This window comes from Arachis ipaensis, chromosome B10 (assembly GCF_059453495.1).
Source record: "Arachis ipaensis isolate K30076 ecotype BB chromosome B10, ASM5945349v1, whole genome shotgun sequence".
NCBI classification, from domain to species: Eukaryota; Viridiplantae; Streptophyta; class Magnoliopsida; order Fabales; family Fabaceae; genus Arachis; species Arachis ipaensis.
In genome coordinates, this window is record NC_142435.1 from 134,394,548 (window position 1) to 134,422,515 (window position 27,968).

A 27,968-nucleotide genomic window follows, 5' to 3' on the forward strand; every position below is an offset into this window, starting at 1 on the left:
GAAGTGAACTCTTGTAACTTGCGCTTTTTATGTTTCCCTGTAGAATACTTGTTGAAATCGTTAACTTTTATACTTTAGTGGTCGCCTGGTCAGCTTTATGATTATCGCCTTTATCTTGTTTGGTAGCATTTTATTTCGTTACCGTTTTTTCGGCGTGGACTTATCGCTTGTGTCCGTTTTGCCGTTTGTGTTGGTAACTTGGTTGAAACCGTCTTGGTCTTATTATCGCGGCCGTTTGTTATGGCTATGATTCGGTTGGCTCCTGGGGTGATCAGTCCCGGGTTGCCGTTGAAGAACGCGATGGTGTGGGATACATATTAGGGAATAATAGATAGGAGAATTTAGACAAGTAAAAAGTAGTCGTTAGCTAGACAGTTCTATGAACACGGTAGGCGTTTAATGAAAGTAAATCATTGGAAATTAACATTTGATAAAATTAAACACCTATCTAACTCGCCGGGCCGCTTGGCTAGTGTGCCCAAGCTACGAGTATAATCTTCTTAGGTTACCTGCATTCCATGTTCTCGGGATTTCTTTGCCGTCGAGTCTTTCCAGCTTGTAGGGGCCTTTGCCAAACACTTCTTTGACTCTGTAGGAGCCTTCCCAGTTTGCGCCAGCTTTCCTTCTCCTGGGGACGGTGGTCCGATGTCGTTTCGTCGCAGGACGAGGTCTCTTTCCTCAAATTCCCTTCTGAGGACCTTGGTGTTATATTGCAGGGCTATCCTCTGTTTCAGCGCTACTTCTGACAAGTGGGCCATCTCTCTGACCTCGTCTACCAGGTCTTTGTCCACTGCTTCTTCTACTCCTGCAAGGAGTAGCCGCGGACTTGGCTCTCCGATCTCCACGGGTATCACTGCTTCAACCCCGTATGTTAAGCGGAAGGGGGTTTTCCCGGTGGAGCTTTGCTCGGTTGTTCGATAGGACCAAAGAACCGAGGCAAGCTCGTCAGCCCACGCGCCTTTTTTGCTATCTAAATGCTTTTTAAGACCCAGTAAGATGATCTTATTTGCAGATTCCACTTGTCCGTTTGTTTGGGGGTGTTCAACTGAGGAGAACTTCTGTTTTATCTCCAAGCCGGTGAGAAACTCTGTGAACTTCTTGTCAGTGAATTGCGTCCCGTTATCTGAGATGACGATCTCCGGGAAGCCGAAACGGGTTATCACCTACCTCCACATGAACTTCCTACAATTGGATGAGGATATGCTGGCGAGCGGTTCAGCCTCTATCCATTTGGTGTAGTAGTCGATGGCAACTATGAGGTATTTGACCTGCCCCGGGCCAACTGGGAAGGGTCCCAAGAGGTCGACTCCCCACTGTACGAAAGGTCGAGTGGACGTTAGTAAACTCAGCTCGGAGGCTGGCGCTCTATGGAAGTTGGCGTTTTGTTGACACTTCGCGCATTTCCTTACGAACTCCTTGGAGTCATTCATCATTGTCGGCCAGTTGTATCCATCTCGGATGAGCTTCCTTGCTAGGGCCTTGCCCAGGATATGGTGGCCACAGTACCCCTCATGGACTTCTCTGAGAACGTAGTCCGTCTGGTCGGGGTGCAGACACTTCAGCAAAGGTTGGCTGAGTCCCTTTTTGAATAGCTGATCCTGTATGATCGTATATTTGGCGGCCTCCCTTCTTACCGCTTTGGCTTCCTTTTCGTCCTGGGGGAGTTTGCCGTTTTGCAAGAAGTCAGCGATGGAGTCCATCCAAGAAGGGGCTAATTTAGTTAGGTGGAGGGCAACTGCTGGCTCTTTCGTGATGCCTTGGATGAGGGAGCGGTTGCCGGTTCCGGGTTTTGTGCTCGCCAGCTTGGATAGGAGGTCTGCCCGTGTGTTCCTCTCCCTTGGAACGTGTTGGACCATGACCTCTTCAAATTGTTTGCTCAGCTCTTTGACCCTCTCTAAGTATTTCTGTAGTAATGAGTCTCTGGCTTGGTAGCTTCCATTCACTTGCGAAGTGACGACTTGCGAGTCACTGCATACTTCCAGCCTCTTGGCCCCGACTTCCTGAGCTAGAACCAAACCCCCTAGGAGGGCTTCGTATTCTGCTTGGTTGTTCGACACGGGAAACTCAAACTTAACCGATTGTTCATAGATGACTCCGGCCAGACTTTCTAAAATGATCCCGGCGCCCCGGGATGTCTGGTTGGAGGCTCTGTCTACATGGAGCTTCCACCGTGTGTCCGTGTCCTCGGTTGGATTCCCAGTTACTTCCACCAAGAAGTCTGCCATTGCTTGCGCCTTAATCGCGTGTCGGGGCTCGTAGCCTAGGTCGTATTGGGATAGTTCGATGGCTCAGGCCATCATTCTTCCCGCTAGATCAGGCTTTTGGAGCACCTGACGAATCCCCTGGTCCGTTCTCACGACCACCTGGTGACTCTGGAAGTATTGTCGCAATCGGCGAGAGGAGACCAGAAGTGCCAGCGCCAGCTTCTCCAGCTTGCTGTATCTGAGTTCTGCCCTTTGCAGTGCTCTACTCACAAAGTAGATCGGTTGCTGGGCCTTCCCTTCTTCCCGTACCAACACCGCTGCGAGCGCCCCCTCTGTGATGGCTAGGTATAGATAGAGTGGCTCTCCGAATTTCGGCTTCCCGAGCACTGGGGGTGCTGCTAGAATCTCTTTGAAGTGGTTGAAGGCTTCTTCGCACGCAGGGGTCCACTCGAATTCTATTTCCTTCTTCATCAAAGAGAAAAAGGGTTGGGCCTTTGCTGCCGACGCACCGAGGAATCGGGACAACGCTGTGAGCCTTCCCGTCAGCCGCTAAACGTCTTTGATGCAGCCCGGACTCCTCATCTGGAGTATTGCTTGGCACTTTTCAGGGTTGGCCTCCACTCCCCTCTGGGTTATCATGAATCCCAAGAACTTTCCGGCCTCCATGGAAAAGGCGCACTTAAGCGGGTTGAGCCTCATGCCGTGTTGTCGGAGGGATGCGAACACGTTCTCCAGGTCGCTTATGAGATCGTCAGGGCGGGTGGTTTTTGCGAGGATATCATCCACATAAACTTCCACCGTTTTTCCGGTGAGGTTGCTGAATATTTTGTTCATCAGTCTCTGGTACGTTGCCCCCGTGTTCTTTAGGCCAAACGGCATCGCTCTGTAGCAGTAGGTCCCCCCTGGTGTTATGAACGTCGTTTTATCCTCGTCTGGCCGGTGTATCGGTATCTGATTGTAGCCGGAGTAGGCATCCATGAAACTCAGATACCGGTATCCTGTAGCCGCGTCGACGAGTGCGTCGATGTTGGGAAGGGGGTACAGTCCTTAGGGCATGCTTTATTGAGATCGGAGTAGTCCAGACACATTCTCCATTTCCCATTGTGCTTTTTTACCAGGACCATGTTTGATAGCCAGGTCGAATAGTCCAGCTCCCGGATGAACCCCACTTCAAGGAGGCCGGCCGTCTGTTTGGCCACTTCCTCTGCTCTTTCCTGAGACATTTTTCTCCTTCTTTGGGCCACTGGTTTGGCTTTCGGTCTGACGGCTAGGTGGTGCGACATGAGACTGGAGTTTATGCCCGGCATGTCGGCGGGTGTCCAGGCAAACAAATCGCCATTAGCTCTGATCATTTCCATCAAAGGTTCTTTTAACTCATGGGGGAGGTTCTTATTCACGAACGTGAATTTTTCCTCTGAGTTCCCGAACCTAAACTTCTCCAGGTCCCCTTCGGGTTCGGGTCTTGGTTTGTCATCGACTCTGGCGTCCAGGTCGGCGAGAAATATTCTCGATGCCTCTTTAGACTTTTTCCTTAACGAGAGACTGGCGTTGTCGTAAGCAACTACCATTTCCAGGTCTCCTCTCACAGATCCTACTAACCCTTCTTCAGTTATGAACTTCATTACTAACATCCTCGTGCTGATGACTCCTCCTAGGTCGTTGATTGTCTTTCTCCCCAGGATGATGTTGTAGGCGGTGGAGTCCCGTAGGATCACAAATTCGGCCATTACCGTTCTCCTCCCCTATCCTTGTCCCAGTGAGATCGGCAGGGTGATTATGCCATCTGGCTTGATGAAATGGTCACCAAGCCCTACGACATCGTGCTGGTGCGTCTGTAGGTCGGCGTCCCTTAGGCCCAAAGCATTGAACACATTGCGGAACATGATGTTCGAGTCCGCCCCCGTATCTACAAGGATTCGTTTGACGAGACCGGTTCCTACTCTGGCCGTTATGACCATGGGAGGACTCTCTCCGATCTCGTCGAACCACTAATCTTCCAGGGCCGAACGAAATGGGTGGGAGCTTCCTAGTGCTTCGCGTAAAGGATGAGGAGACCACCAGAACTTTGGCGTCTTTCTTGTGTGCCGACTTTGACCTAGGTGCTGCATTCCTAGCGGTTACCACGTTCACTATGGTGAGGCCCTGGTCGTCGTCCTCCGGTTCTTGGCGTCGCTTCGGTGCCCGAGTCCTATCCTCACCGTCGTGGGCGCGATTCCGTCGCCTCGGCTACCTTATGAGGTGGGAAAATGCGGCTAGCTTTCCATCCCTGATGGCCTGCTCCAGTGCGTCCTTTAGATCGAAGCAGTCTTGGGTTTTATGCCCATAGCCCTTGTGATAGTCACAGTAGAGGCTTCGGTTTTCCCCTGTTCGTTCCTTCAGTGGTCGGGGCTTCGACAAGATCCCCTTTTCGGCAATTTGTTGATAAACTTCCATGATCGGCGCGGTGAGGGTTGGTGAACTTTCCGACACGAGGAAATGGTCTGGGAGCCTTGCTCGGGCCGCCGTCTCTGGCGTGTTCCTTTTGTCCTTCTCCGCTTCTGTGGTGCCGGTCTTGGTTGTGAGAGGGCTGCCGTTTGTTGGCAGCCACGACTCGGCTCACTTCTTCGTCGTTGATGTACTCCTTGGCCACACATTGGATTTCCTGCATACTCTACACTGGTTTCGTGGTAAGGTGCTTTCTGAAGTCCTCGTTCAGGAGTCCGTTCGTCAGGCACAAACTCGCGACTGAGTCCGTCAGCCCGTCGATTTCCAGGCACTCATCGTTGAATCTGTCTAGGTATTTCCTAGTCAACTCGTCGGGTCGCTGGGTCACCCCGAGCAGGTTGATTGGGTGCTTCACCTTTGCAATCCTAGTCGTGAATTGGCCTAAGAAGGCATGGCTGATGTCTGCGAAGCCGGTCACCGATCCCTGCGGGAGGTTATTGAACCACCGTATTGCAGGCCCCGCCAGGGTGACCGGGAAGGCGCGGCACCTTACCTCGTCTCCCACTCCCTCAAGGTTCATTCTGGCCGCAAAGGCCGTGACGTGTTCCAGCGGGTCTTGCGTTCCGTCGTACCTCATGTTCGTTGGCTTGTCAAGGTGTTTTGGCAGCCGGACCTCGAGTATGGAACGATGAAATGGGGTCGCTCCCATTATCACGGGTCCCCGTGTTCTCCTCGTTCTTCCTTCGTCGTCCTCCCGACGAGCGTCTTCGGTTCCCCGACCTGTAGTGTACTGCCCTTCTTGTCTGGCGTAGATGACAAGGTCATGGCGTCTTCAAGTGCCTCCTCTTTCACCAGTGCTCTCAAATTCGGCCTGGGGGCTGGGCGTGCGTCTGGAGTGGCTCCTAGAGTGAGAGCGGGAGTGGCTTTGTTCTGGGGTGTGCTGGTCGTGTTCCCTGTCTGCTAGCCAGCGTTCCAGGTCTTGTATCCTGTGGCACAGTTCTTGCATTATTCTGGCATGGTTGTCGCCAGTTCCCCCGAAGGGGCATTGATGAGCGGATAATTTATACGCTTTTTGGCATTGTTTTTAGTATGTTTTTAGTAGAATCTAGTTACTTTTAGGGATGTTTTCATTAGTTTTTATGTTAAATTCACATTTCTGGACTTTACTATGAGTTTGTGTGTTTTTCTATGATTTCAGGGATTTTCTGGCTGAAATTGAGGGACTTGAGCAAAAATCAGATTCAGAGGTTGAAGAAGGACTGCTGATGCTGTTGGATTCTGACCTCTCTGCACTCAAAGTCGATTTTTTGGAGCTACAGAACTCGAAATGGTGCGCTTCCAATTGCGTTGGAAAGTCGACATCCAGGGCTTTCCAGCAATGTATAATAGTCCATACTTTGACCAAGTTTAGATGACACAAACTGGCGTTCAACGCCAGCTCTCTGCCCAATTCTGGTGTCCAGCGCTAGAAACAAGTTGCAAAGTGGAGTTCAACGCCCAAACTGACACAAAAGTTGGCGTTCAACTCCAAGAAGGACCTCTACACGTGCAACACTCAAGCTCAGCCCAAGCACACACCAAGTGGGCCCCGGAAGTGGATTTATGCATCAATTACTTACTTCTGTAAACCCTAGTAGCTAGTTTATTATAAATAGGACTTTTTACTATTGTATTAGATATCTTTGGACGCCTGGTTCTTAGATCAGAGGGGCTGGCCATTCGGCCATGCCTGGACCTTTCACTTATGTATTTTTAACGGTAGAGTTTCTACACTCCATAGATTAAGGTGTGGAGCTCTGCTGTTCCTCAAAGATTAATGCAAAGTACTACTGATTTCTATTCAATTCATCTTATTTTGCTTCTAAGATATTTATTCGCACTTCAACCTGAATGTGATGAACGTGACAATCATCATCATTCCCTATGAACGCGTGCCTGACAACCACTTCCGTTCTACATTAGATTGAATGAGTATCTCTTAGATCTCTTAATCAGAATCTTCGTGGTATAAGCTAGATTGATGGCGGCATTCATGAGAGTCCGGAAAGTCTAAACCTTGTCCGTGGTATTCCGAGTAGGACTCCGGGATTGAATGACTGTGACGAACTCCAAACTCGCGAGTGCTGGGCGTAGTGACAGACGCAAAAGGATAGTAAATCCTATTCCAGTATGATCGAGAACCTCCAAGATGATTAGCCATGCAGTGACAGCGCATCGGACCATTTTTCACAGAGAGGAATAGGATAAAACCAACGACAAGGGTGATGCCTCCAAACGATTAGCCGTGCTGTGACAGAGCATTTGGACCATTTTTCCGAGAGAGATCGAAAGTAGCCATTGGCACCGGTGACATCCTTACATAAAGCCAGCCATAGAGAGGAGTAAGACTGATTGGATGAAGACAGCAGGAAAGCAGAGGTTCAGAGGAACGATTGTATCTCCATACGCTTATCTGAAATTCTCACCAATGATTTACATAAGTATTTCTATCCTTCTTTTATTAATTAATTTCGAAAACCCCATTACTATTTTATATCTGCCTGACTGAGATTTACAAGGTGACCATAGCTTGCTTCATACCAACAATCTCCGTGGGATTCGACCCTTGCTCACGTAAGGTATTACTTGGACGACCCAGTGCACTTGCTGGTTAGTTGTGCGAAGTTGTGAACCATGGTATTGGCATCATGTTTTTGGCGCCATTACCAGGGAAAGAAAGAGCGATGAATTTTACATAATCAAAGTGTAATCACAATTTCTGCGCACCAAGTTTTTGGCGCCGTTGCCGGGGATTGTTCGAGTTTGGACAACTAACGGTTTATCTTGTTGCTCAGATTAGGTAATTTTCTTTTTGTTTTCTTTTCAAAAAAAAAAATTTTCAAAAATCTTTCAAAATTTTCTCCTTTGTTTTCGAAAAAAAAATGTTTTCAAAAATATATTTTTTTTCAGAATTTTTAAGAATGAATTCTAGTGTTTCATGAAGCCTGTTGAAGCCTGGTTGGCTGTAAAGCCACGACTGTAGGGCATGTTAGACATGTCATGTCTGAGTACATACTAAAGCTTGGCTGGCTATTAAGCCATGCCTGACCCTTTGATTGGAGCTTTAGACTAAAGAGCATAAGATTCCTGGAATTCATATTAAAAATTTTGGAATCCTTATTTTTCTTTTTCAAAATGATTTTCGAAAAAATTAAACGAAAATACAAAAAAATCATAAAATCATAAAAATCAAAAATATTTTTGTGTTTCTTGTTTGAGTCTTGAGTCATGTTATAAGTTTGGTGTCAATTGCATACTCATCTTGCATTTTTCGAAAACTCTCATGCATTCATAGTGTTCTTCATGATCTTCAAGTTGTTCTTGGTAAGTCTTCTTGTTTGATCTTTGCATTTGCATGTTTTGTGTCTTTTCTTATTTTTCATATGCATTCTTGAATTCTTAGTGTCTAAGCATTAAAGAATTCTAAGTTTGGTGTCTTGCATGTTTTTCTTGCATTAAAAATTTTTCAAAAATAATTCTTGATGTTCATCTTGACATTCAAAGTGTTCTTGGTATTCATCTTGACATTCATAGTGTTCTTGCATGCATTCCCTGTTTTGATTCAAAAATAAAAGAGAAAAACATGAAAATGATGTTTTAATTTTTTTCTCTCTCATCATAAAAATTTAAAAATAAAAAAATATCTTTCCCTTTTTCTCTCATCAAATTCGAAAATTAGATTTGACTTTTTCAAAAATTTTTAAAAAAATCAAGTTGTTTCTTATGAGTCAAATCAAATTTTCAATTTGAAAATCTTATCTTTTTCAAAATCTTTTTCAAAAAAAAAATCAAATCTTTTTTCGTATCTATTTTCGAAAATTCCAAAAAAAATACTTTTCGAAAATCTTTTTCTTAATTTTACTACATAATTTTCGAAAATAGCATCACCAATTAATGTTTTGATTCAAAAATTTCAAGTTTGTTACTTACTTGTTAAGAAAGATTCAAACTTTAAGTTCTAGAATCATATCTTGTGATTTCTTGTGAATCAAGTCATTAATTGAGATTTTAAAAATCAAATCTTTTTCAAAAACTAATTTCTATCATATCTTTTCAAAAACATCTTCTTATCTTATCTTTTTTCAAAAATTTGATTTCAAAAATATCTTTTCTAACCTCTTAGCTTCTTATCTTTTCAAAATTGATTTTCAAAATTTGTTTCAACTAACTAACTAACTTTTTGTTTGTTTCTTATCTTTTTCAAAACCACCTAACTAACTCTCTCTCTCTAATTTTCGAAAATATCTCCCTCTTTTTCAAAAATTCTTTTTAATTAACTAATTATTTTAATCTTTGATTTTAAAAAATTTTCGAAAATCACTAACTCTTTTTCAAAAATTATTTTCAAAAATCATCTTTCTCTCTCATCTCCTTCTATTTTATTTATTCATCTACTAACATCTCTCCATCACTCCCCAAAAATCCGAACCCTCTCTCTCTGAGTTCAGATTTTCTCTTCTTCTACTAATAATAAGGAACCTCTTTACTGTGACATAGAGGATTCCTCTTCTTTTCTTGTTCTGTTCTCTTTTTTATGAGCAGGAACAAAGAAAAAGGCATTCTTGTTAAAGCTGATCCAGAACCTGAAAGGACTCTGAAGAGAAAACTAAGAGAAGCTAAATTACAACAATCTAGAGACAACCTTATTGAAAATTTTGAACAAGTAAAGGAGATGGCAGCCGAACCCAACAACAATAATGCAAGGAGAATGCTTGGTGAATTTACTGCACCTAATTCTAATTTACATGGAAGAAGCATCTCCATTCCTACCATTGGAGCAAACAATTTTGAGCTGAAACCTCAGCTAGTTTCTCTGATGCAGCAGAACTGCAAGTTTCATGGACTTCCATCTGAAGATCCTTTTCAGTTCTTAACTGAATTCTTGCAGATCTGTGATACTGTTAAGACTAATGGAGTAGATCCTGAAGTCTACAGGCTCATGCTTTTCCCTTTTGCTATAAGAGACAGAGCTAGAATATGGTTGGACTCTCAACCAAAAGACAGCCTGAACTCTTGGGATAAGCTGATCACGGCTTTCATAGCCAAGTTCTTTCCTCCTCAAAAGCTGAGCAAGCTTAGAGCTGATGTTCAAACCTTCAGACAGAAAGAAGGTGAATCCCTCTATGAAGCTTGGGAAAGATACAAACAGCTGACCAAAAAGTGTCCTTCTGACATGCTTTCAGAATGGACCATCCTGGATATATTCTATGATGGTTTATCTGAGCTATCAAAGATGTCATTGGATACTTCTGCAGGTGGATCCATTCACCTAAAGAAAACGCCTGCAGAAGCTCAAGAACTCATTGACATGGCTGCTAATAACCAGTTCATGTACACTTCTGAGAGGAATCCTGTGAGTAATGGGACGCCTATGAAGAATGGAGTTCTTGAAATTGATACTCTGAATGTCATATTGGCTCAGAACAAAATATTGACTCAGCAAGTCAATATGATTTCTCAAAGTCTGAATGGAATGCAAGCTGCATCCAACAGTACTCAAGAGGCTTCTCTTGAAGAAGAAGCTTATGATGCTGAGAACCCTGCAATAGCAAAGGTAAATTACATGGGTGAACCTTATGGAAACACCTATAATCCATCATGGAGAAATCACCCAAATCTCTCATGGAAGGATCAAAAGCCTCAACAAGGCTTTAATAATGGTGGAAGAAACAGGTTTAACAATAATAAACCTTTTCCATCATCCACTCAGCAACAGACAGAGAACTCTGAACAAAATACTTCTAATTTAGCAAACTTAGTTTCTGATCTATCCAAGGCCACTGTAAGTTTCATGAATGAAACAAGGTCTTCCATTAGAAATTTGGAAGCACAAGTGGGCCAGCTGAGTAAAAGGATCACTGAAATTCCTCCTAGTACTCTCCCAAGCAATACAGAAGAGAATCCAAAAGGAGAGTGCAAGGCCATTGACATAAGCACCATGGCCGAACCTGTAAGGGAAGGAGAGGACGTGAATCCCAAGGGGGAAGACCTCCTGGGACGTTCAGTGATCAATAAGGAGTTTTCCTCTGAGGAACCAAAGGAATCTGAGACTCATCTAGAGACCATAGAGATTCCATTGAACTTCCTTATGCCATTCATGAGCTCTGATGAGTATTCCTCTTCTGAAGAGAATGAGGATGTTACTGAAGAGCAAACTGCCAAGTTTTTTTGGTGCAATCATGAAGTTGAATGCCAAATTATTTGGTATTGAAACTTGGGAAGATGAACCTCCCTTGTTCACCAATGAACTAAGTGATCTGGATCAACTGACATTGCCTCAGAAGAGACAGGATCCTGGAAAGTTCATAATACCTTGTACCATAGGCACCATAATCTTTAAGGCTCTGTGTGGCCTTGGTTCAGGAATAAACCTCATGCCCCTCTCTGTAATAGAGAAACTGGGAATCTATGGGGTACAAGCTGCTAAAATCTCATTAGAGATGGCAGATAATTCAAGAAAATAGGCTTATGGACAAGTAGAGGACGTGTTAGTAAAGGTTGAAGGCCTTTACGTCCCTGCTGATTTCATAGTTCTGGATACTGGAAAGGAAGAGGATGAATCCATCATCCTAGGAAGACCTTTCCTAGCCATAGCAAGAGCTGTGATTGATGTGGACAGAGGAGAATTGATCCTTCAATTAAATGAGGACAACCTTGTGTTTACAACTCAAGGATCTCTCTCTGCATCCATGGAGAGGAAGCAGAAAAAGCTTCTCTCAAAGCAGAGTCAACCAAAGCCCCCACAGTCAAACTCTAAGTTTGGTGTTGGGAGGCCACAACCAAACTCTAAGTTTGGTGTCAAACCCCCATATCCAAACTCTAAGTTTGGTGTTGGGAGGTCTCAACAAAGCTCTGCACATCTGTGAGGCTCCATGAGAGCCCACTGTCAAGCTATTGACATTAAAGAAGCGCTTGTTGGGAGGCAACCCAATGTTTATTTATCTAATTTTATTTTTGTTTTTTCATGATCATGTGGAGTCATAAAATAAACGAAAAATTTAGAAACAGAATCAAAAACAGTAGAAGAAAAATCACACCCTGGAGGAAGCACCTGCCTGACGTTCAACGCCAGAACAGAGCATGGTTCTGGCGCTGAACGCCCAAAATGGGCATCATCTGGGCGCTGAACGCCAGAATTGCACCCTGGAGAAGAGCTGGCGCTGAACGCCCAGAACAAGCATGGTTCTGGCGTTCAACGCCAGAAATGGGCAACAAATGGGCGTTGAACGCCCAAAATGGGCACCAACCTGGCGCTGAACGCCCAGAGTTGTGTGCAAGGGCATTTTACATGCCTAATTTGGTGCAAGGTTGTAATTCCTTGAACACCTCAGGATCTGTGGACCCCACATGATCATCTCAGGATCTGTGGACCCCACAGGATCATCTCAGGATCTGTGGACCCTACAGGATCATCTCAGGATCTGTGGACCCCACAGGATCCCCACCTACCTCCACTCACTCTCTTCTCTCTTCTCAATCATCCTCTATTCCCAATAAACACTCTTCCACAAAACCCTTCACCTTCACCCCCCCTCCCTTCCCTATATAAAGCCTTCCATTCTTCTTCATTTTCACACAACACAACCCTCTCTTTCCCTTCTTGGCCGAAACACACCCCCCCTCTTCTCCATATTTTCTTCTTCTTCTTCATCTATTCTTTCTTTTCTTGCTCGAGGGCGAGCAATATTCTAAGTTTGGTGTGGTAAAAGTATAAGCTTTTTGTTTTTTCATTACCATTGATGGCACCTAAGACCGGAGAATCCTCTAGAAAAGGGAAAGGGAAGACAAAAGCTTCCACCTTCGAGTCATGGGAGATGAAAATATTCATCTCCAAAGCTCATCAAGACCACTTCTATGATGTTGTGGCCAAGAAGAAAGTGATCCCTGAGGTCCCTTTCAAGCTCATCACCATGAGATCTCAGAGATGCCTCAAATGCATCTTCCTCCACAAAACTATTGGGAGCAAATCAACACTTCCCTAGGAGAATTAAGTTCCAACACAATTAAGGGTGGAACATCAAGAGCACTCCATCATCCTTCATGAAATAAGAGAGGATCAAAAAGCAATGAGGGAGGAGCAACAAAGACAAGGAAGAGACATAGAAGAGCTCAAGGACATCATTGTTTCCTCAAGAAGGAAACGCCACCATCACTAAGGTGGATTCATTCCTTGTTCTTATTTCTTCTGTTTTTCGTTTTCTATGCTAAGTGCTTATCTATGTTTGTGTCTTCATTACATGATCATTAGTAGTTAGTAACTATGTCTTAAAGTTATGAATGTCCTATGAATCCATCACCTCTCTTAAATACAAACTGTTTTAATTCAAAAGAACAAGAAGTACATGAGTTTCAAATTCATCCTTGAACTTAGTTTAATTATATTGATGTGATGACAATGCTTCTTGTTTTCTGAATGAATGCTTGAACAGTGCATATGTCTTTTGAAGTTGTTGTTTAAGAATGTTAAATATGTTGTCTCTTGAAAGAATGATGACTAGGAAACATGTTATTTGATAATCTGAAAGATCATAAATATGATTCTTGAAGCAAGAAAAAGCAGCAAAGAACAAAGCTTGCAGAAAAAAAATAATAATAATAATAATAGGCGAAAAAAATAGAAAAAGCAAGCAGAAAAAGCCAAAAGCTCTTAAAACCAAGAGGCAAGAGCAAAAAGCCAATAACCCTTAAAACCAAAAGGCAAGGGCAAATAAAAAGGATCCCAAGGCTTTGAGCATCAGTGGATAGGAGGGCCTAAAGGAATAAAATCCTGGTCTGAGCGGCTAAACCAAGCTGTCCCTAACCATGTGCTTGTGGCGTAAAGGTGTAAAGTGAAAACTTGAGACTGGGCGGTTAAAGTCAAGGTCCAAAGCAAAAGAAGAGTGTGCTTAAGAACCCTGGACACCTCTAATTGGGGACTTTAGCAAAGCTGAGTCACAATCTGAAAAGGTTCACCCAATTATGTGTCTGTGGCATTTATGTATCCGGTGGTAATACTGAAAAACAAAGTGCTTAGGGCCACGGTCAAGACTCATAAAGAAGCTGTGTTCAAGAATCATCATACTGAACTAGGAGAATCAATAACACTATCTGAACTCTGAGTTCCTATAGATGCCAATCATTCTGAACCTCAATGGATAAAGTGAGATGCCAAAACTATTCAAGAGGCAAAAAGCTATAAGTCCCGCTCATTTAATTGAAGCTATGTTTCATTGATAGTTTGGAATTTATAGTATATTCTCTTCTTTTTATCCTATTTGATTTTCAGTTGCTTGGGGACAAGCAACAATTCAAGTTTGGTGTTGTGATGAGCGGATAATTTATACGTTTTTTGGCATTGTTTTTAGTATGTTTTTAGTAGAATCTAGTTACTTTTAGGGATGTTTTCATTAGTTTTTATGTTAAATTCACATTTCTGGACTTTACTATGAGTTTTTGTGTTTTTCTGTGATTTCAGGGATTTTCTGGCTGAAATTGAGGGACTTGAGCAAAAATCAGATTCAGAGGTTGAAGAAGGACTGCTGATGCTGTTGGATTCTGACCTCCCTGCGCTCAAAGTAGATTTTCTGGAGCTACAGAACTCGAAATGGCACGCTTCCAATTGCGTTAGAAAGTATACATCCAGGGCTTTCCAGAAATATATAATAGTCCATACTTTGCCCAAGTTTAGACGACGCAAACTGGCGTTCAACGCTAGCTCTCTGCCCAATTCTGGCGTCCAGCGCCAGAAACAAGTTGCAAAGTGGAGTTCAACGCCCAAACTGGCACAAAAGCTGGCGTTCAACTCCAAGAAGGACCTCTACACGTGCAACACTCAAGCTCAGCCCAAGCACACACCAAGTGGGCCCCGGAAGTGGATTTATGCATCAATTACTTACTTCTGTAAACCCTAGTAGCTAGTTTATTATAAATAGGACTTTTTACTATTGTATTAGATATCTTTGGACGCCTGGTTCTTAGATCAGAGGGGCTGGCCATTCGGCCATGCCTGGACCTTTTACTTATGTATTTTTAACGGTAGAGTTTCTACACTCCATAGATTAAGGTGTGGAGCTCTGCTGTTCCTCAAAGATTAATGCAAAGTACTACTGTTTTCTATTCAATTCATCTTATTTTGCTTCTAATATATTCATTCGCACTTCAACCTGAATGTGATGAACGTGACAATCATCATCATTCCCTATGAACGCGTGCCTGACAACCACTTCCGTTCTACATTAGATTGAATGAGTATCTCTTAGATCTCTTAATCAGAATCTTCGTGGTATAAGCTAGATTGATGGCGGCATTCATGAGAGTCCGGAAAGTATAAACCTTGTCTGTGGTATTCCGAGTAGGACTCCGGGATTGAATGACTGTGACGAACTCCAAACTCGCGAGTGCTGGGCATAGTGAAAGACGCAAAAGGATAGTAAATCCTATTCCAGTATGATCGAGAACCTCCAAGATGATTAGCCATGCAGTAACAGCGCATCGAACCATTTTTCACAGAGAGGAATAGGATGCAACCAACGACAAGGGTGATGCCTCCAGACGATTAGCCGTGCTGTGACAGAGAATTTGGACCATTTTCCCGAGAGAGATTGAAAGTAGCCATTGGCACCGGTGACATCCTTACATAAAGCCAGCCATAGAGAGGAGTAAGACTGATTGGATGAAGACAGCAGGAAAGCAGAGGTTCAGAGGAACGATTGCATCTCCATACGCTTATCTGAAATTCTCACCAATGATTTACATAAGTATTTCTATCCTTCTTTTATTAATTAATTTCGAAAACCCCATTACTATTTTATATCTGCCTGACTGAGATTTACAAGGTGACCATAGCTTGCTTCATACCAACAATCTCCGTGGGATTCGACCCTTACTCACGTAAGGTATTACTTGGACGACCCAGTGCACTTGCTGGTTAGTTGTGCGAAGTTGTGAACCATGGTATTGGCATCATGTTTTTGGCGCCATTACCAGGGAAAGAAAGAGCGATGAATTTTACATAATCAAAGTGTAATCACAATTTCTGCACACCAGGCATCCTTCGCGAGATTGTGTTGGGTGTCTTGGAGGGGATCTTGTGCGCTGCTGGGAAGTAGTCGCGGCAGCGTCCCCTCCGGGCTCGGCCTCGCAGCCTGTTCCACTTTGGACCAGTACGAAGTCCATGGATCGTTCCCACAGACGGCGCCAATGTTCGGTAAGTCGGGTACCGGACTGATCGGGTGAGTATCTTGATCAACAAAAAGGGAGGTCGTCTGGTTGTACGTCTCCGGGTTGGAGTAGGCGAGGTCCCGAGCTCTTCAGGTGTGAAAGGAGGGTGTCACCTGCAAAGACACTCCGACGCGCAAGTCAATGAAGTGTGCAGGTGAAAAAGGGGGTAGAGTCATGTAACGTATCTTGGGGGAAGGGTAAAAACCTTCCCCTTATATACTGTGTCAGAGGTGGGCCCTGCAAGGACAGGCTCACTTTTTCTGAGACGTTCTCCTCACAGCTGTAGGTGAGCTGTCGGGGACACGCGTCCGGGTCGGCTGTGGAGCGCCTTACCTCTGACCGTTAGGGTCGGGTGACGCTTGGGTCGGGCCAACCCGTAGAGGGTTTGGGCCAGGCCGCAACAATATATATATATAGTCACACCTATATTTTACTAAACTGGTGCCTCTCCTTCGATATTATCATCAAGAAGTCACCAATATAGTATCACAAAATAAAAAAAAAAAAACTATCTAGTTAAACAAAATACTTAAAACCAAGCTATTTTATTATAATATTCACTATTTGCTATATTCCTCTAATTATTAAAGTGACAGAACTCTTTCATTTTAGCATATTAAATTTTCACCATTTCGAAATGTTGAATGAAGTTCTTAAACCTGTTCTTTTCAAAATTCAATTTCTAATAAACATTATCAACACGTACCATACGATCACTTTACCAAGTATAGTTCACATGTTTTGAAAACAAATTGATCTAAAGTTATTGCATTATATCCCTCCATCAAATGCTTCCATCAACGCATTTATGTTCGAACTTGATGGCAAAATCTCACATACAAGCACAATCAATTTATTTTCTTCATTTAACAAATATCCATCCAATGCCATATACCTTGTTTTGAACATATATTCCACACAAATCCATCATGATAAATCATATCCACACTTCTCGACTGACGGCCTCTCCACCTCCAAATTATTTATTAAAGTAATACCTTTTTTGTTAATTGACTCCCACTCTTTTAAATTATTTAGAATGATATCCCATGCCTCCTCCGAAATAGTAATTTTATTTTAAAAGATTTTTTTTATTCCTAATTCTCTATACCATCAAATAATTACAAACCATATGTTTATCCACGTTTTCTTATAGGAGATACTCCCATAAAGATGCATCAAACATCTTTTTTTAAATATGTTTTTTAATAATTAAAATTTAACACATATAATCACTTAAATTGTGTTATTTTTATCAAAATTAGGTCAGATAAATTAATTTGACTGAAAAATAGTGAATTAAATTTTGAATCGGTCTAAATTAATATTTTTTTATAAAAAATGACTACAATGCCCTTATTATATAAAATGACTAAAATACCTTATTATATATATTAATTTTGAAAATTCTAAATTCTAGTCTTTTTCTTCTTTGTCGTTATAGGGTTAGAATTTAAAATTTTCAAAATTAATATATATATATATATATATATATATAATAGAGATATTTTAGTTGTGCTTTATAATAGGGATATTATAGTAATTTTTTATAAAAAATATTAATTTATACCAATTTAAAATTTAATTTATTAATTTTTTTGATAAACTGATTTGTCCGGTCTAACTTTTAATAAAAAATAATACAATTTAATTGATTATATGTGTTAAATTTTAATTTTTAAAAAACATCTTTAAAAAAAGACGTTTTTGACGTCTTTATCTAAGTGACTCCTTTTCTTATAACCTCTTACAATCGGACTCAAAAAAAGCTCTTATCTCTTTCGGACTAACCCAACTCACTCTACTACTCTCCAAAACTTTCACCCATAAACATGATGCATAATTACAATGAATAAAGAGGTGATATTCATCCTCTTCCTCTAAGTCACACAATATACAAGTTACCTTATTGGTTGCTAGCACATTGATTCATGATATTAAGCTTGCCAAGCACAGCAAATTATCTCATCATCTCTCCATATATTGTTAAAAGTATGCCGTAAATTTGGTAGGCCACACGATTTTGCAATCACCTCATTTGTAAAAGATTTCATTGAGAAACTCTCATCATCGGAAAAGCACTAAATAAACTTGTCCTGAGTACCTACATTTAAAAATACATTTTGTGATACTATATATGTAAGTTCTCATAGTTTTTGCACTCTCACTCAAAGAGGTTTCTCCTTCATCTGAGGTTCCAAACCCATCTAATGCCATCCAAAAATCACAATTTGCAATAAGTTCCTTCTTTTGAGTAGAAACAAGATAAAGTCTTGGAAAATTTTCTTTGAGAGTCATTTTCGCTAACCATTTATCTTTTCAAAAAACCTCGTTGATTCACCATTGCCAACACATAGTCTCAACCCCACACTTCTTGTCTCATTGCAGAGTTGGTTATCCTTCACACCACTTATTATATCCTTTCAAGAGCCATTTGATTTGAGATTAGAGTGTTCATTAAACGGATCTTCAATGGGGACCCTATTGCAGGATGATATAATCCTCATCTCTCTCGCTCTTATAAACAAAACAGAAAAATTGGGTCCTCTTGTCGCAATTCTCTCTCCATTGAAAATGGTTCAGTTGGAGATCCATTTACACATATATTGTAGTAGTATTGAACAAATCATTAATCCATTTTCTTCGTTCATCACCGAAGTCTATTGTTTTTAGCACGCGGTCCATAAAAGACTATTTTACTGGATCATATGCCTTTTTGAAATCAAGTTTAATGATGATGCCACTCTTTTTAGTCTAGCATTTTAATTGTTTCTAGGATTGCTAAATCCCCCTAAATCCAAGGTTCATCCCCTGTTATAGTCCATATTAATCATTTGAAATTTGAATTGATTAGTAATTTGGTACAAAAATTTAGGCGCCGACAAAATTTTTTTAAAAAGATGTTATTGACAAAATAGTTTTTGAATAATTTGAATATCCAACGAATATGCTATTTTTTTTAAGTGACAAAAGAACTTTCATATTTAGCAAACGATTTATCTCTATTTGATTTGAATTTTTGTGACAACATTTGAATAAATATTTAAAAAGTGTACAAAAAAATTTGAAGCAAAGTTTGATATCTAAATTTGTCGTTTTATTTTTCAAAAAAAAATTTGTTATTCACAATTTTTTATAAAAAAATAACTTAACATAAAATTACTAAATTTTAAAGATGAAAAGATTTTATTTTTCTAATAATGCTTATAAAAAATTGTATCAAAATATGATCTCCAAAATCTTTTTTACAATAAATATTTATCTATTTCTTTTTGTCACATTTTTTGAATCTTTTTAGGGACTTATTTATTATTAATATTTTTTAGAATTTTTTTTGTCAATAATGTGAATTTTTGAAACTATTTTAGTAGCTTACTCTTTAAATTTTCAAACCTATTGTTATAATAAAGTTTCTTATTTTAAATAAGTAATTCATTTCAATAATTTTACAATCATATTAACTATACACTAAAAATATGTTATCAATATATAATACACGTTAAAATATAAAATACACATTAAAATTAATTAAATTACATATATATTTATATAATAGCTAATTTTAATAGATGATTTTTTTATGCAAATAATATTTTTTATAATCTTATTACCTTCCGCTCCCGGGTTTAATAATAGAATTTAACTAACATGTGTTTTAAGGGTACATGATAAATTTATTATTAGTGAAATATTTTAAATTTTATTTAATAAATATAAAATAAATACATTAAAATTTAAGTTTTTATATTTTTAATAAAAAAATTTAATTTACAATCTTAATATATGTTGTTAGAATACAAAATAAATAAACCTTTGATAATAAGAATTTAAGTTAATATTGGACTCTTAATAATTAAACATGACGGCAATTAATGTAAAACGCTCGTATTTAATTTAAATGAGTTAATAGTCAAAATCGTCCCTGAAAGATTACTCGATCTCCATTTTGGTCTCTGAAAGATAAAATTAATCAAAAGAGTCCCCGAAAGATAACTGTGTTGGTGGAGTTCGTCCTTCCGTCATCTCAGTTGATGAGCTGGCTAACGTTCGCTGATGTGAAACGTTAACTGATAGCGTGGCACACCTCAAACGTTATAATGACAAGATAAGTTTGTTAAATTAAGTCAAATCAGTCCCAAAACCCTAATTCCAATTTCAAGCATAAATAAGTCTTCTTCTCCAGTTGGATGACCTTATACGTTCCTCAGCTAGCATATCCAACTTCAATGTACAACAATGAAGATACCGATCTTTCATCCTTAGCCTTAGCAGAAGCACAAACTGAAATAACAAATAGTAGTGTAAGCTCATTCAATTCCAGTGCAAACTTAGATTTCATCATAGAAAACAAACTAATACACCTATCAAGGTGGCCCATTTTCGAAAACCCAGAAATCAAGGAGTTTCACGACACAAAATTCTTGTTGGGTATTTCACCGAACAGCTTCTCTGCATAATGGATAGAACCCATATTGAGGTAACTTGATATACCAGTTGATCACCAATAAATCCATCTTTAAAATACATAGATTTGATTACACAAGTATGGAAACAACTCTGGGAGACTCAGCCCCACCACATGATAGTACTTCCCCACAGCCGCCACCGCCATCAACATGGAGGAGAAGAGGTATTTATGCTTGAGATTGGGATTAGGGTTCATTGGTTCTAACATCCAGGGAATTAAGGAGTAATAATAACAACATGAATGCAAAGGTTGACTTCACTAACAAAATACTAGTACTAAAGAATAAGTAGGATCTTTGCAGGTAAAAATTGCATAGAAAAATTCTAGAAGGGAAAAATAAATATAGAACAAAGAAAACAATAAAACTTTTGACAGAATCACCACCACTGAAGAAAATAAAACCCGAAGATTAGCAGCTCATGTCACAGTAACCACCACCACCACCATTATTAGAACCTACGCCGCCACCATCGCCACTGCCTCCGCCTCCGTTCACCTGACACGTACCCATCTTGCAAAAAGGTTGCCAAAAATGCTTAAAATTAAGGATTTTTAACGTCGCAAGATCTCGCAGCGCCACCGCCGATGCACCACCTCAGACACTTGCATTTCACGCTGAAAAAGAAAGGTTTTGGAGCGAAACAGAGAGTTGGCTGTTATGAGAGGTGGTGATGGAGAGGAACATTTGAATGTCCATTCTGAACATCAAACGACATTGTTTCAACACTTGGAGGGGAAAAAGGAAACTACGTCGTTTTGGGTGTGCCCTGTTATCAGTTGATGTTCCACTTCACCTACTGTTAGCCACGTCATCAACTGAGATGACGGAAGGATGAACTCCACTAACACGGTTATCTTTCGAGGATTATTTTGATTAATTTTATCTTTGGGGATCAAAATGGAGATCGAGTAATCTTTCAAGGACGATTTTGACTATTAACTCTAATTTAAATCATAGGATCCTGTAGTTGAAAAATACAATTCCTTTAAAGGATAATTTAATATTGGAGGTTCCTCTATTTTGTCTTTGCCTTAAAGATGTAGGGATTTTTTTTAAATAAATAAAATAAATATTTTATTTATGAATATAAATTATTTAGAGCATTTTTTCAATTTATGCAGCATGTCTTATTTCGTTTACAATATAAACGAATAAGTAGTGTATATCTCGTTTACAATGTAAACAAAATAAGACATGTTAGCAAGTACACGTATCACATTTGTATACGTGATCTGACGTGTGGCTTATCTCGTTTACTCTATGCACATACTTATTTCGTTTACACTGTAAACGAAATAAGGCTTAGATGCACCTATATAAGTAACTCGTTCACAACGCCCGTAGTGTCACTATCCATACCCATCAACCTTCATTTCTCTCTTTGTCGCACGTTTTGTTGATATTCTTGAGATACTTGGACGTTATGGTGTGCGCAGATGTACGGAACGATGACATCAACCGCCACTACAGCATAGACGCTGCTTAGCGGCGGTTTTTCTCCAATTAGCGGCGGTTTTAAACCGCCGCAAAATCAAAGGCCGGCGGTTTAGTGGACCGCCCTGGTTATGGGCGCTGGGATTAGGTTTTGTGGCAGTTTCCAGCAACCACTGGTATAACCGCCGCTGAATCAGTATTTTGCGACAACTAATTTAGCGGCAGTTTTAAACCGCCGTGATATACAAGTATAGAATTTAGTCAATTTTTTATCGGCGGTTATGAACCGCCGCAATGTTTTGACGTTTTTTATTTATGACTATTTGCGGCGGTTATAAAATCGCCGCTATTTTCAATACAAATTAAAAAAAAATTTCCTTTTAAAAAATGCTGAATTTTTTTTTGTTTAATTTTAGAGATAAATTTTTTGGCCTTTTTTGGATTTTTAATGCTATAAATCTTCATATTTTTCATCTATTAAATATAAACTTGTGGTAAAAATAACAAAATTAACTGAAAAATAAAATAATATCTTTATAAAAATATCAATATAGTAAATCTCTTGCTAAAAATTGCATAATCAAATTTAAAAAATGTTTGCTTCAAATAAAAATAAGTCTAATCCTAGGATTCTATTTTTCACTCTGTCCTTCCACGGAATTCAACCATGCGATATTATTGAGTCAATAATCTGCATAAGGATAAATAACAATATTTTAGTCTAATTAAACAATCGAACACACACTTAAACGAGTGATATATATGACTTTTGATACTTAGTTATAAAATACTACCAAGTTAGTATTATTTTTTTCTGTACCAACCTTGCTATTATCAATATTCGATGTGGGAAGTTTCTCCTTGATGTATACATTGGTTTTCCTGCTTCTTAAAAGCAAAACCTGGATGGCTGAATTTACAAACGTAACGTGACTGATCTTAAATCATAATCAATGAAAATTAGTTAAAGAAGTATTTTTGGTAGGAAACACAAACATAATTGTAAACTTGCTGCTAGATTATGATAAACATGACACTTACATGTTCGGTGAGAGATAAATTTGTCTCAAAGAGTGACCTGATTGTCCCTATATCCTCCCAATAGTCATTGAAGAGAAAAGCCTGCAAACATATATAGAACTTACATAAACTCTTTACATCCTTTAAATGCCACCTGATTCAGCAACCTCTTTTAGTTGCACTGGTTGATGTGATATTCATCATGATTTAAAAACAGTATTCAACAACTAAAGACTACTTTTAAGATTGATATCAACAACAAAAGAACAAAATAAAAGCAGCAATAAGAAATAATAAAGTTATACACATCCAAAATACTAGAGAATTACTAAAAGGATAATAATACATAAATTAGAAATTACCAAAGGGTAGTTCCACTAGTGTTGTTCCCTTGGAGTGCCTCATTTGTTGTTATGAGGTCAAGTTCGAGTAGATCAAGAAGTCGGCCAAGGTCAACTCCACTTGTCCAATTTTCTGGGGGTTGACCAACTTTTAGTTTCAGACGACCCCGATTAGCTGTCCCACCCCAGATAATGCCAACAGGCCATGGCTTCTCCCCATTCTGACCAATGAAGATAATGAGGCTTCCACTATCACCTTAGAGATCAAATGTCTGTTGGTTCTCACCAATAACTAGAAAATCTGTGAGAAAACAAATCCCTTTCTCATCATTGTACTCTAGAGCGTAGGTCATAATAGTCCCTGTAGTCAACCCAGAACTTCTTCCAACTTTATTCACTTGCCTCCCTATGAGACTGCTTATTGGCAATTGCAAGTCTATCACATTCACATTGCCAATATCTCCCACACCTTTTACGATTGTAGTTACATTGTTCATATTGAAATCTTCAGCAAATGGTATAAAGGCCCCGTCGGCTCGCACAAAAGTTTCTGTATGATAGCAAAATTGTTACATGCATGTGTGGCCAGGATGCATCTAGAACAAATGCAAAATCCTAATGCAGAATCATGACCAGCAGATAAGACATTAGATTACTATGAGTTTGATAATCAAATCTGTTTTTTACTATCTTATTGTAAGAACTTCTAGGCAACAACATGAAACGTATTATCCTGACATTAAGGCTATGAAATTAGATACCAAATATTAAGATTAACAAGTAGCACTTAACTGAGAACTTTTGCTTCTTGACCGCAAGTAATAAATTCAGAATAATCAGCAATTTAAAATTTCATTACCTGGGTTTGTTCCTGCAAAAATGCCATACCAAAGATTATTAGTAATAAATGATGTTGTTCTCTCAACAGTACCAAGATATACACCAAGTCCAAGGCTTGGCAGTAACGGATGAAACATTTTTGGTTTGGATAGTCCAAATCAATAGTGACATGTCGATTCATAAGAAAACCAACTTCTTAATTTCCAGTTCGACTTTTTACAATAGCCCCCAAGGTTTCATAGGTCTATTGGATTGCAACCTTGAGTACAATAATTAAAAAATTGAAAACTAGAGAAGGGGAAAACATACCAAAAATTCAGATAGATGCCAGCATTGGACCAAGGTTCAAGATAAAAAGGATCAAATCAATATATGGAAGAGTAAAACCAGTATGTAAGAATTCTTAATGTAAAACAACAATACAACTGGGTTTATATACTATCAACTCCTTTAACTAGTAAAAGAAAGAAGCATCTAATCATCCAAATCAGAGAGTCATGAATTAAGACAACACTAAAACCCTCAATTGGTAAACTCAGAAAAAATGAAAGAAAAAGAAGGTAAATTACTATTTTAATCCAACTTAAAATTGCTAGTTTGATAATCCCTTTACTTAAAAGCCGAATTTACAGTGTACTAAACTCTTCCACTTGCCATACTACAAGCTCTATCTTTCATCGCAAAGAACAATTATTAAATATCTTTTATCATCCATCAACAGCACTTGCTCATATCTTCCACAATAGACCTATAAGATTTTAATAGGACTAAATGAAACAGTGAATAATTCTAAATATAAAAAGAAGAAGTTACTGAATAATGAAAGTAAAAAAAATGATTATGGCAAGATGACAAAAGAATCATTGTTTTCATTTGAATTTCACTTAGTACACAAAAGAAATCAATTATTCAAGGCAAAAGCATCTGAGAACCAAAGCCAATACAGGAATCGCTTCCCTTAAGCCATCAGCGAGCTCTGTATATAATTGCTCTTTAGGAGTTGGTGCAGGTGCTCCATAATAGGAAAACTCCACAACATCCACATCACACCAAACACCACTTAGCATATTGTTGAACACTTGGCATGCAAAAGCATAAACAACACAAAAATAGCAGTAACAAGTATTCTTTGCAACACCAATTCAAAATTCAGCACCAATGACATGAAAAATCAGCAGCATTTCGTAGTGACTCAGCAAAGTATCAGTTAATCAATCCAAATAAATTGAAATTCAAACTCAAGAAGTTTTTAACAGCATGTTTAACTATGTATAAACTAACATTAATTCTAATCAGAAAATCCTAATTCTAACCTAAACTCAACTAACAATAGTAAATAATCTTAATCAAATCAAATTAATACTAGAATCAACATATAACTAATCATAAATTAACTAAAACATAGAAGAAAATGTGATCTGAGAACCTGAGTCAAAGAACAGAGCAAGAGCATAGGAGAGAGGGATGCAGTGGCAGTGACCAACCGCTGCTACGTCTGAACTCGGTGGAACTGGAGTGGCTCTGTTCTGATTCTGTGACTGGAAATGAGAGAGGCAGGGGCGAGCTAGAGAATCACAGTGCAAGGTTGTAAGAAGGAGAAGAAGATGGTCGCGGCGGTGCTGGATGGGAGCCGGTGGCGAGACAAAGAAGGCAGTAGATAGGACATATGAAGAAATGCAGCTGTACAAGACAAGACTGCCAAACAAGTACTGCAGAACCACCGAATATTATGTATATATTGAATCTATAGCAGCTTATATCTTCCACAACTAGTTAATTAGGGGCTTTCATCAAGAATTACATTCATTTTTTAACTTTTCAGCCATGTACTCTCATCAAGCAACACTACAATACTTATCAACAATACAACAAACATAATAGGAATAAAATCAAGTAGCAACAAAATCCGAGCATCATGTGAAAAATCAAACAAACCTAAAAATGAAGGATGGTAGGTTTAACCATTCTTGTATTATAGAAAAAGTCATAGTATTTTTCACCCTTCACAGACCTTTTACAATCCTGAGAGACAAAGAAACAAAATTTACTTCTACATCTTTCCCTGCCCCCCATAATCCCAAAGGAAAAGGGTTTGATAAAACAAAAAATATTAAAAAAAAAAAAGAAACCTCATTTACAGCATCCCCAGAAGCAGGAATATTCTCATAATTCTTATACTGTTCAAGCCTTGTAACTCTGTAACTATCTCTTGATATGTTCAATCTATCCCACTGAATACCCTGAATGTCTTTTCCCTTCCTTGCTTGTGCAGCTGATGTATCAGTTACCTTAGTGAGCTGCAACAATCATCAAACACCTTATGAGCATGAAAACAAATACCCCATTTTTCTCTTAAATAAACAAATTAAAAAAAAAGGTTTTTATATGAACTCGATGAATAACTGAAAGGGTTCAAAGAAATAGAAACAGAAAAAGAAAAGGGGTTACCATCTCATACTCATCAAGAGCATCATCGTCGGCAACACCACCATCAACATGGCTGTTTTCATCCATTTCATCAAAGAAATCTTCTTCTTCTTCTTCCATGGCATCAAAGTAGAAATCTTCTTCTTCTTCTTCGACAACGATGAGAGGTGGATGTATGGGCAGCCACGTGGTCCACTCCACGACGACACAGAATCGCACGGTGGAGCGGAGACTACAGATTTTGCACACCGTGGAGGAGGAAGCAGTGATTTCTTGCATTGTGCATGTGGAGGAGAGGCAAAAGGTTGACACTGGGGAGAGAAGGATGGATGCAGCCGCGCGACTCCACAACCACGCAGAGGTGCAGAGTGGAGCAGAGATTAGGGATTTTGACAGATGTTGGGGGAGGGGGTGTTGGTTATAAGATAAAAAAGAGATTGAATAAATGAAAATTGATATAAAGGTTCTGATTACCGGCGGTTCTTCATGCTGTAGCCGCTAATCAATCAAATGATGCGGCAGTGGAATTACAATGGCTGGTATATCTGTTATCTGCGGCAATTGGATGAACGGCCGGCAATTTTTGGCCAGTATCCTCCGCCTCTCTTGTAGTGCGCCTGAATGCTACTCGACACATTGTGGGAGCAATCGACTTCCAGGTCAGTGTTGTTGTTTTTATCTTTTAATTAAGTAAGCATATGTGATTATAGTTAGGGTACTTTGATAGGTTTGATGCTGTTACACATAAGTAGAATAGATTATGTTTCGGAAATATAAAATAAGTTAGTTGGCAAGTTATTAAGATTTGTTAGTTGTCGAATGTATTTGTAGTAAATGTTGATTTACTAATTAATTTAATTTAATTTATTCATTAACTGCTTATTACGTCATCTTATTTCTTTAAGTCGAATTTATATTTTAATTTTAATTTTAAATATAGTAGAAAACATAGTTTGAAATCCAAAATTTTACAATTGAAATATATGTTTTATTAAAAGGTTTCTTTTTTCAACAGAAGCCTCGCTTAATACTACCTAGGCGGGTGAGCTACACTCTTACACCACCGGACACCATTGTCCTTTACCTGAAAGAGGCTGGGTTTGGCGACACGATGTAGCTCAGGGACTTCGTGTTTGACAACTCTCTTATCACTACATTCATGGAGCGATAGCGTCCGGAGACCCAAACTTTCCACCTGCCATGGGGTGAGTGCACCATTACCCTGCAGGACGTTGCATACCACCTAGGGTTACACACACACGAAGAGCTAGTAAGTAGGTGCTTGCATGACTTCCAGACTTGGTACCAGCTCCCGACATGGGAGTTTGTAGAGGAGCTCCTAGCTACCAGACCTCCTCATGCTCAGTAGCAGGGTGCCCAGAGGAAGGAGTCATTTAGTATCAAGATGACATGGCTTTGGGCTAGTGGATGCAGATGCAGCCACCCTTCGTCAGTACACGAGGTGTTACATCTTGTTGTTGATCGGTGGTTACCTGATGACAAACAAGTCAAACAATCAGGTGCATATCGGATGGTTACCACTTTTGGATAACTTTGCTAGATGTCGTGGT

General features: G+C 39.6%; 3 protein-coding genes and 1 non-coding gene across 4 annotated transcripts; all 4 read right to left on the reverse strand.

Moving 5' to 3' along the window:
- Nucleotides 1-500: 500 nt before the first annotated feature.
- On the reverse strand, nt 501-2,225 carry LOC148581799 (uncharacterized). Its single transcript, XM_088493837.1, has 2 exons — nt 1,410-2,225; nt 501-1,163 (listed from the first exon to the last, which is right to left on the reverse strand). Exons 1-2 carry the CDS (start codon nt 2,223-2,225, stop codon nt 501-503), a joined length of 1,479 nt encoding a protein of 492 aa, XP_088349963.1.
- A 962-nt stretch (nt 2,226-3,187) lies between these two features.
- LOC148581800 (uncharacterized) lies at nt 3,188-3,931 on the reverse strand. Its single transcript, XM_088493848.1, has one exon. The coding sequence runs from the start codon at nt 3,929-3,931 to the stop codon at nt 3,188-3,190; it is 744 nt and encodes a 247-aa protein (XP_088349974.1).
- Nucleotides 3,932-9,738: 5,807 nt separating this feature from the next.
- Nucleotides 9,739-9,846, reverse strand: LOC148581801 (small nucleolar RNA R71). The gene has a single exon (XR_015898051.1). It is a non-coding gene; the product is annotated as a small nucleolar RNA R71 (small nucleolar RNA).
- Nucleotides 9,847-25,973: 16,127 nt separating this feature from the next.
- Nucleotides 25,974-26,517, reverse strand: LOC110267538 (uncharacterized). The gene is made up of 2 exons (XM_021113211.2): nt 26,419-26,517; nt 25,974-26,267 (listed from the first exon to the last, which is right to left on the reverse strand). Exons 1-2 carry the CDS (start codon nt 26,515-26,517, stop codon nt 25,974-25,976), a joined length of 393 nt encoding a protein of 130 aa, XP_020968870.2.
- Nucleotides 26,518-27,968: the final 1,451 nt, after the last annotated feature.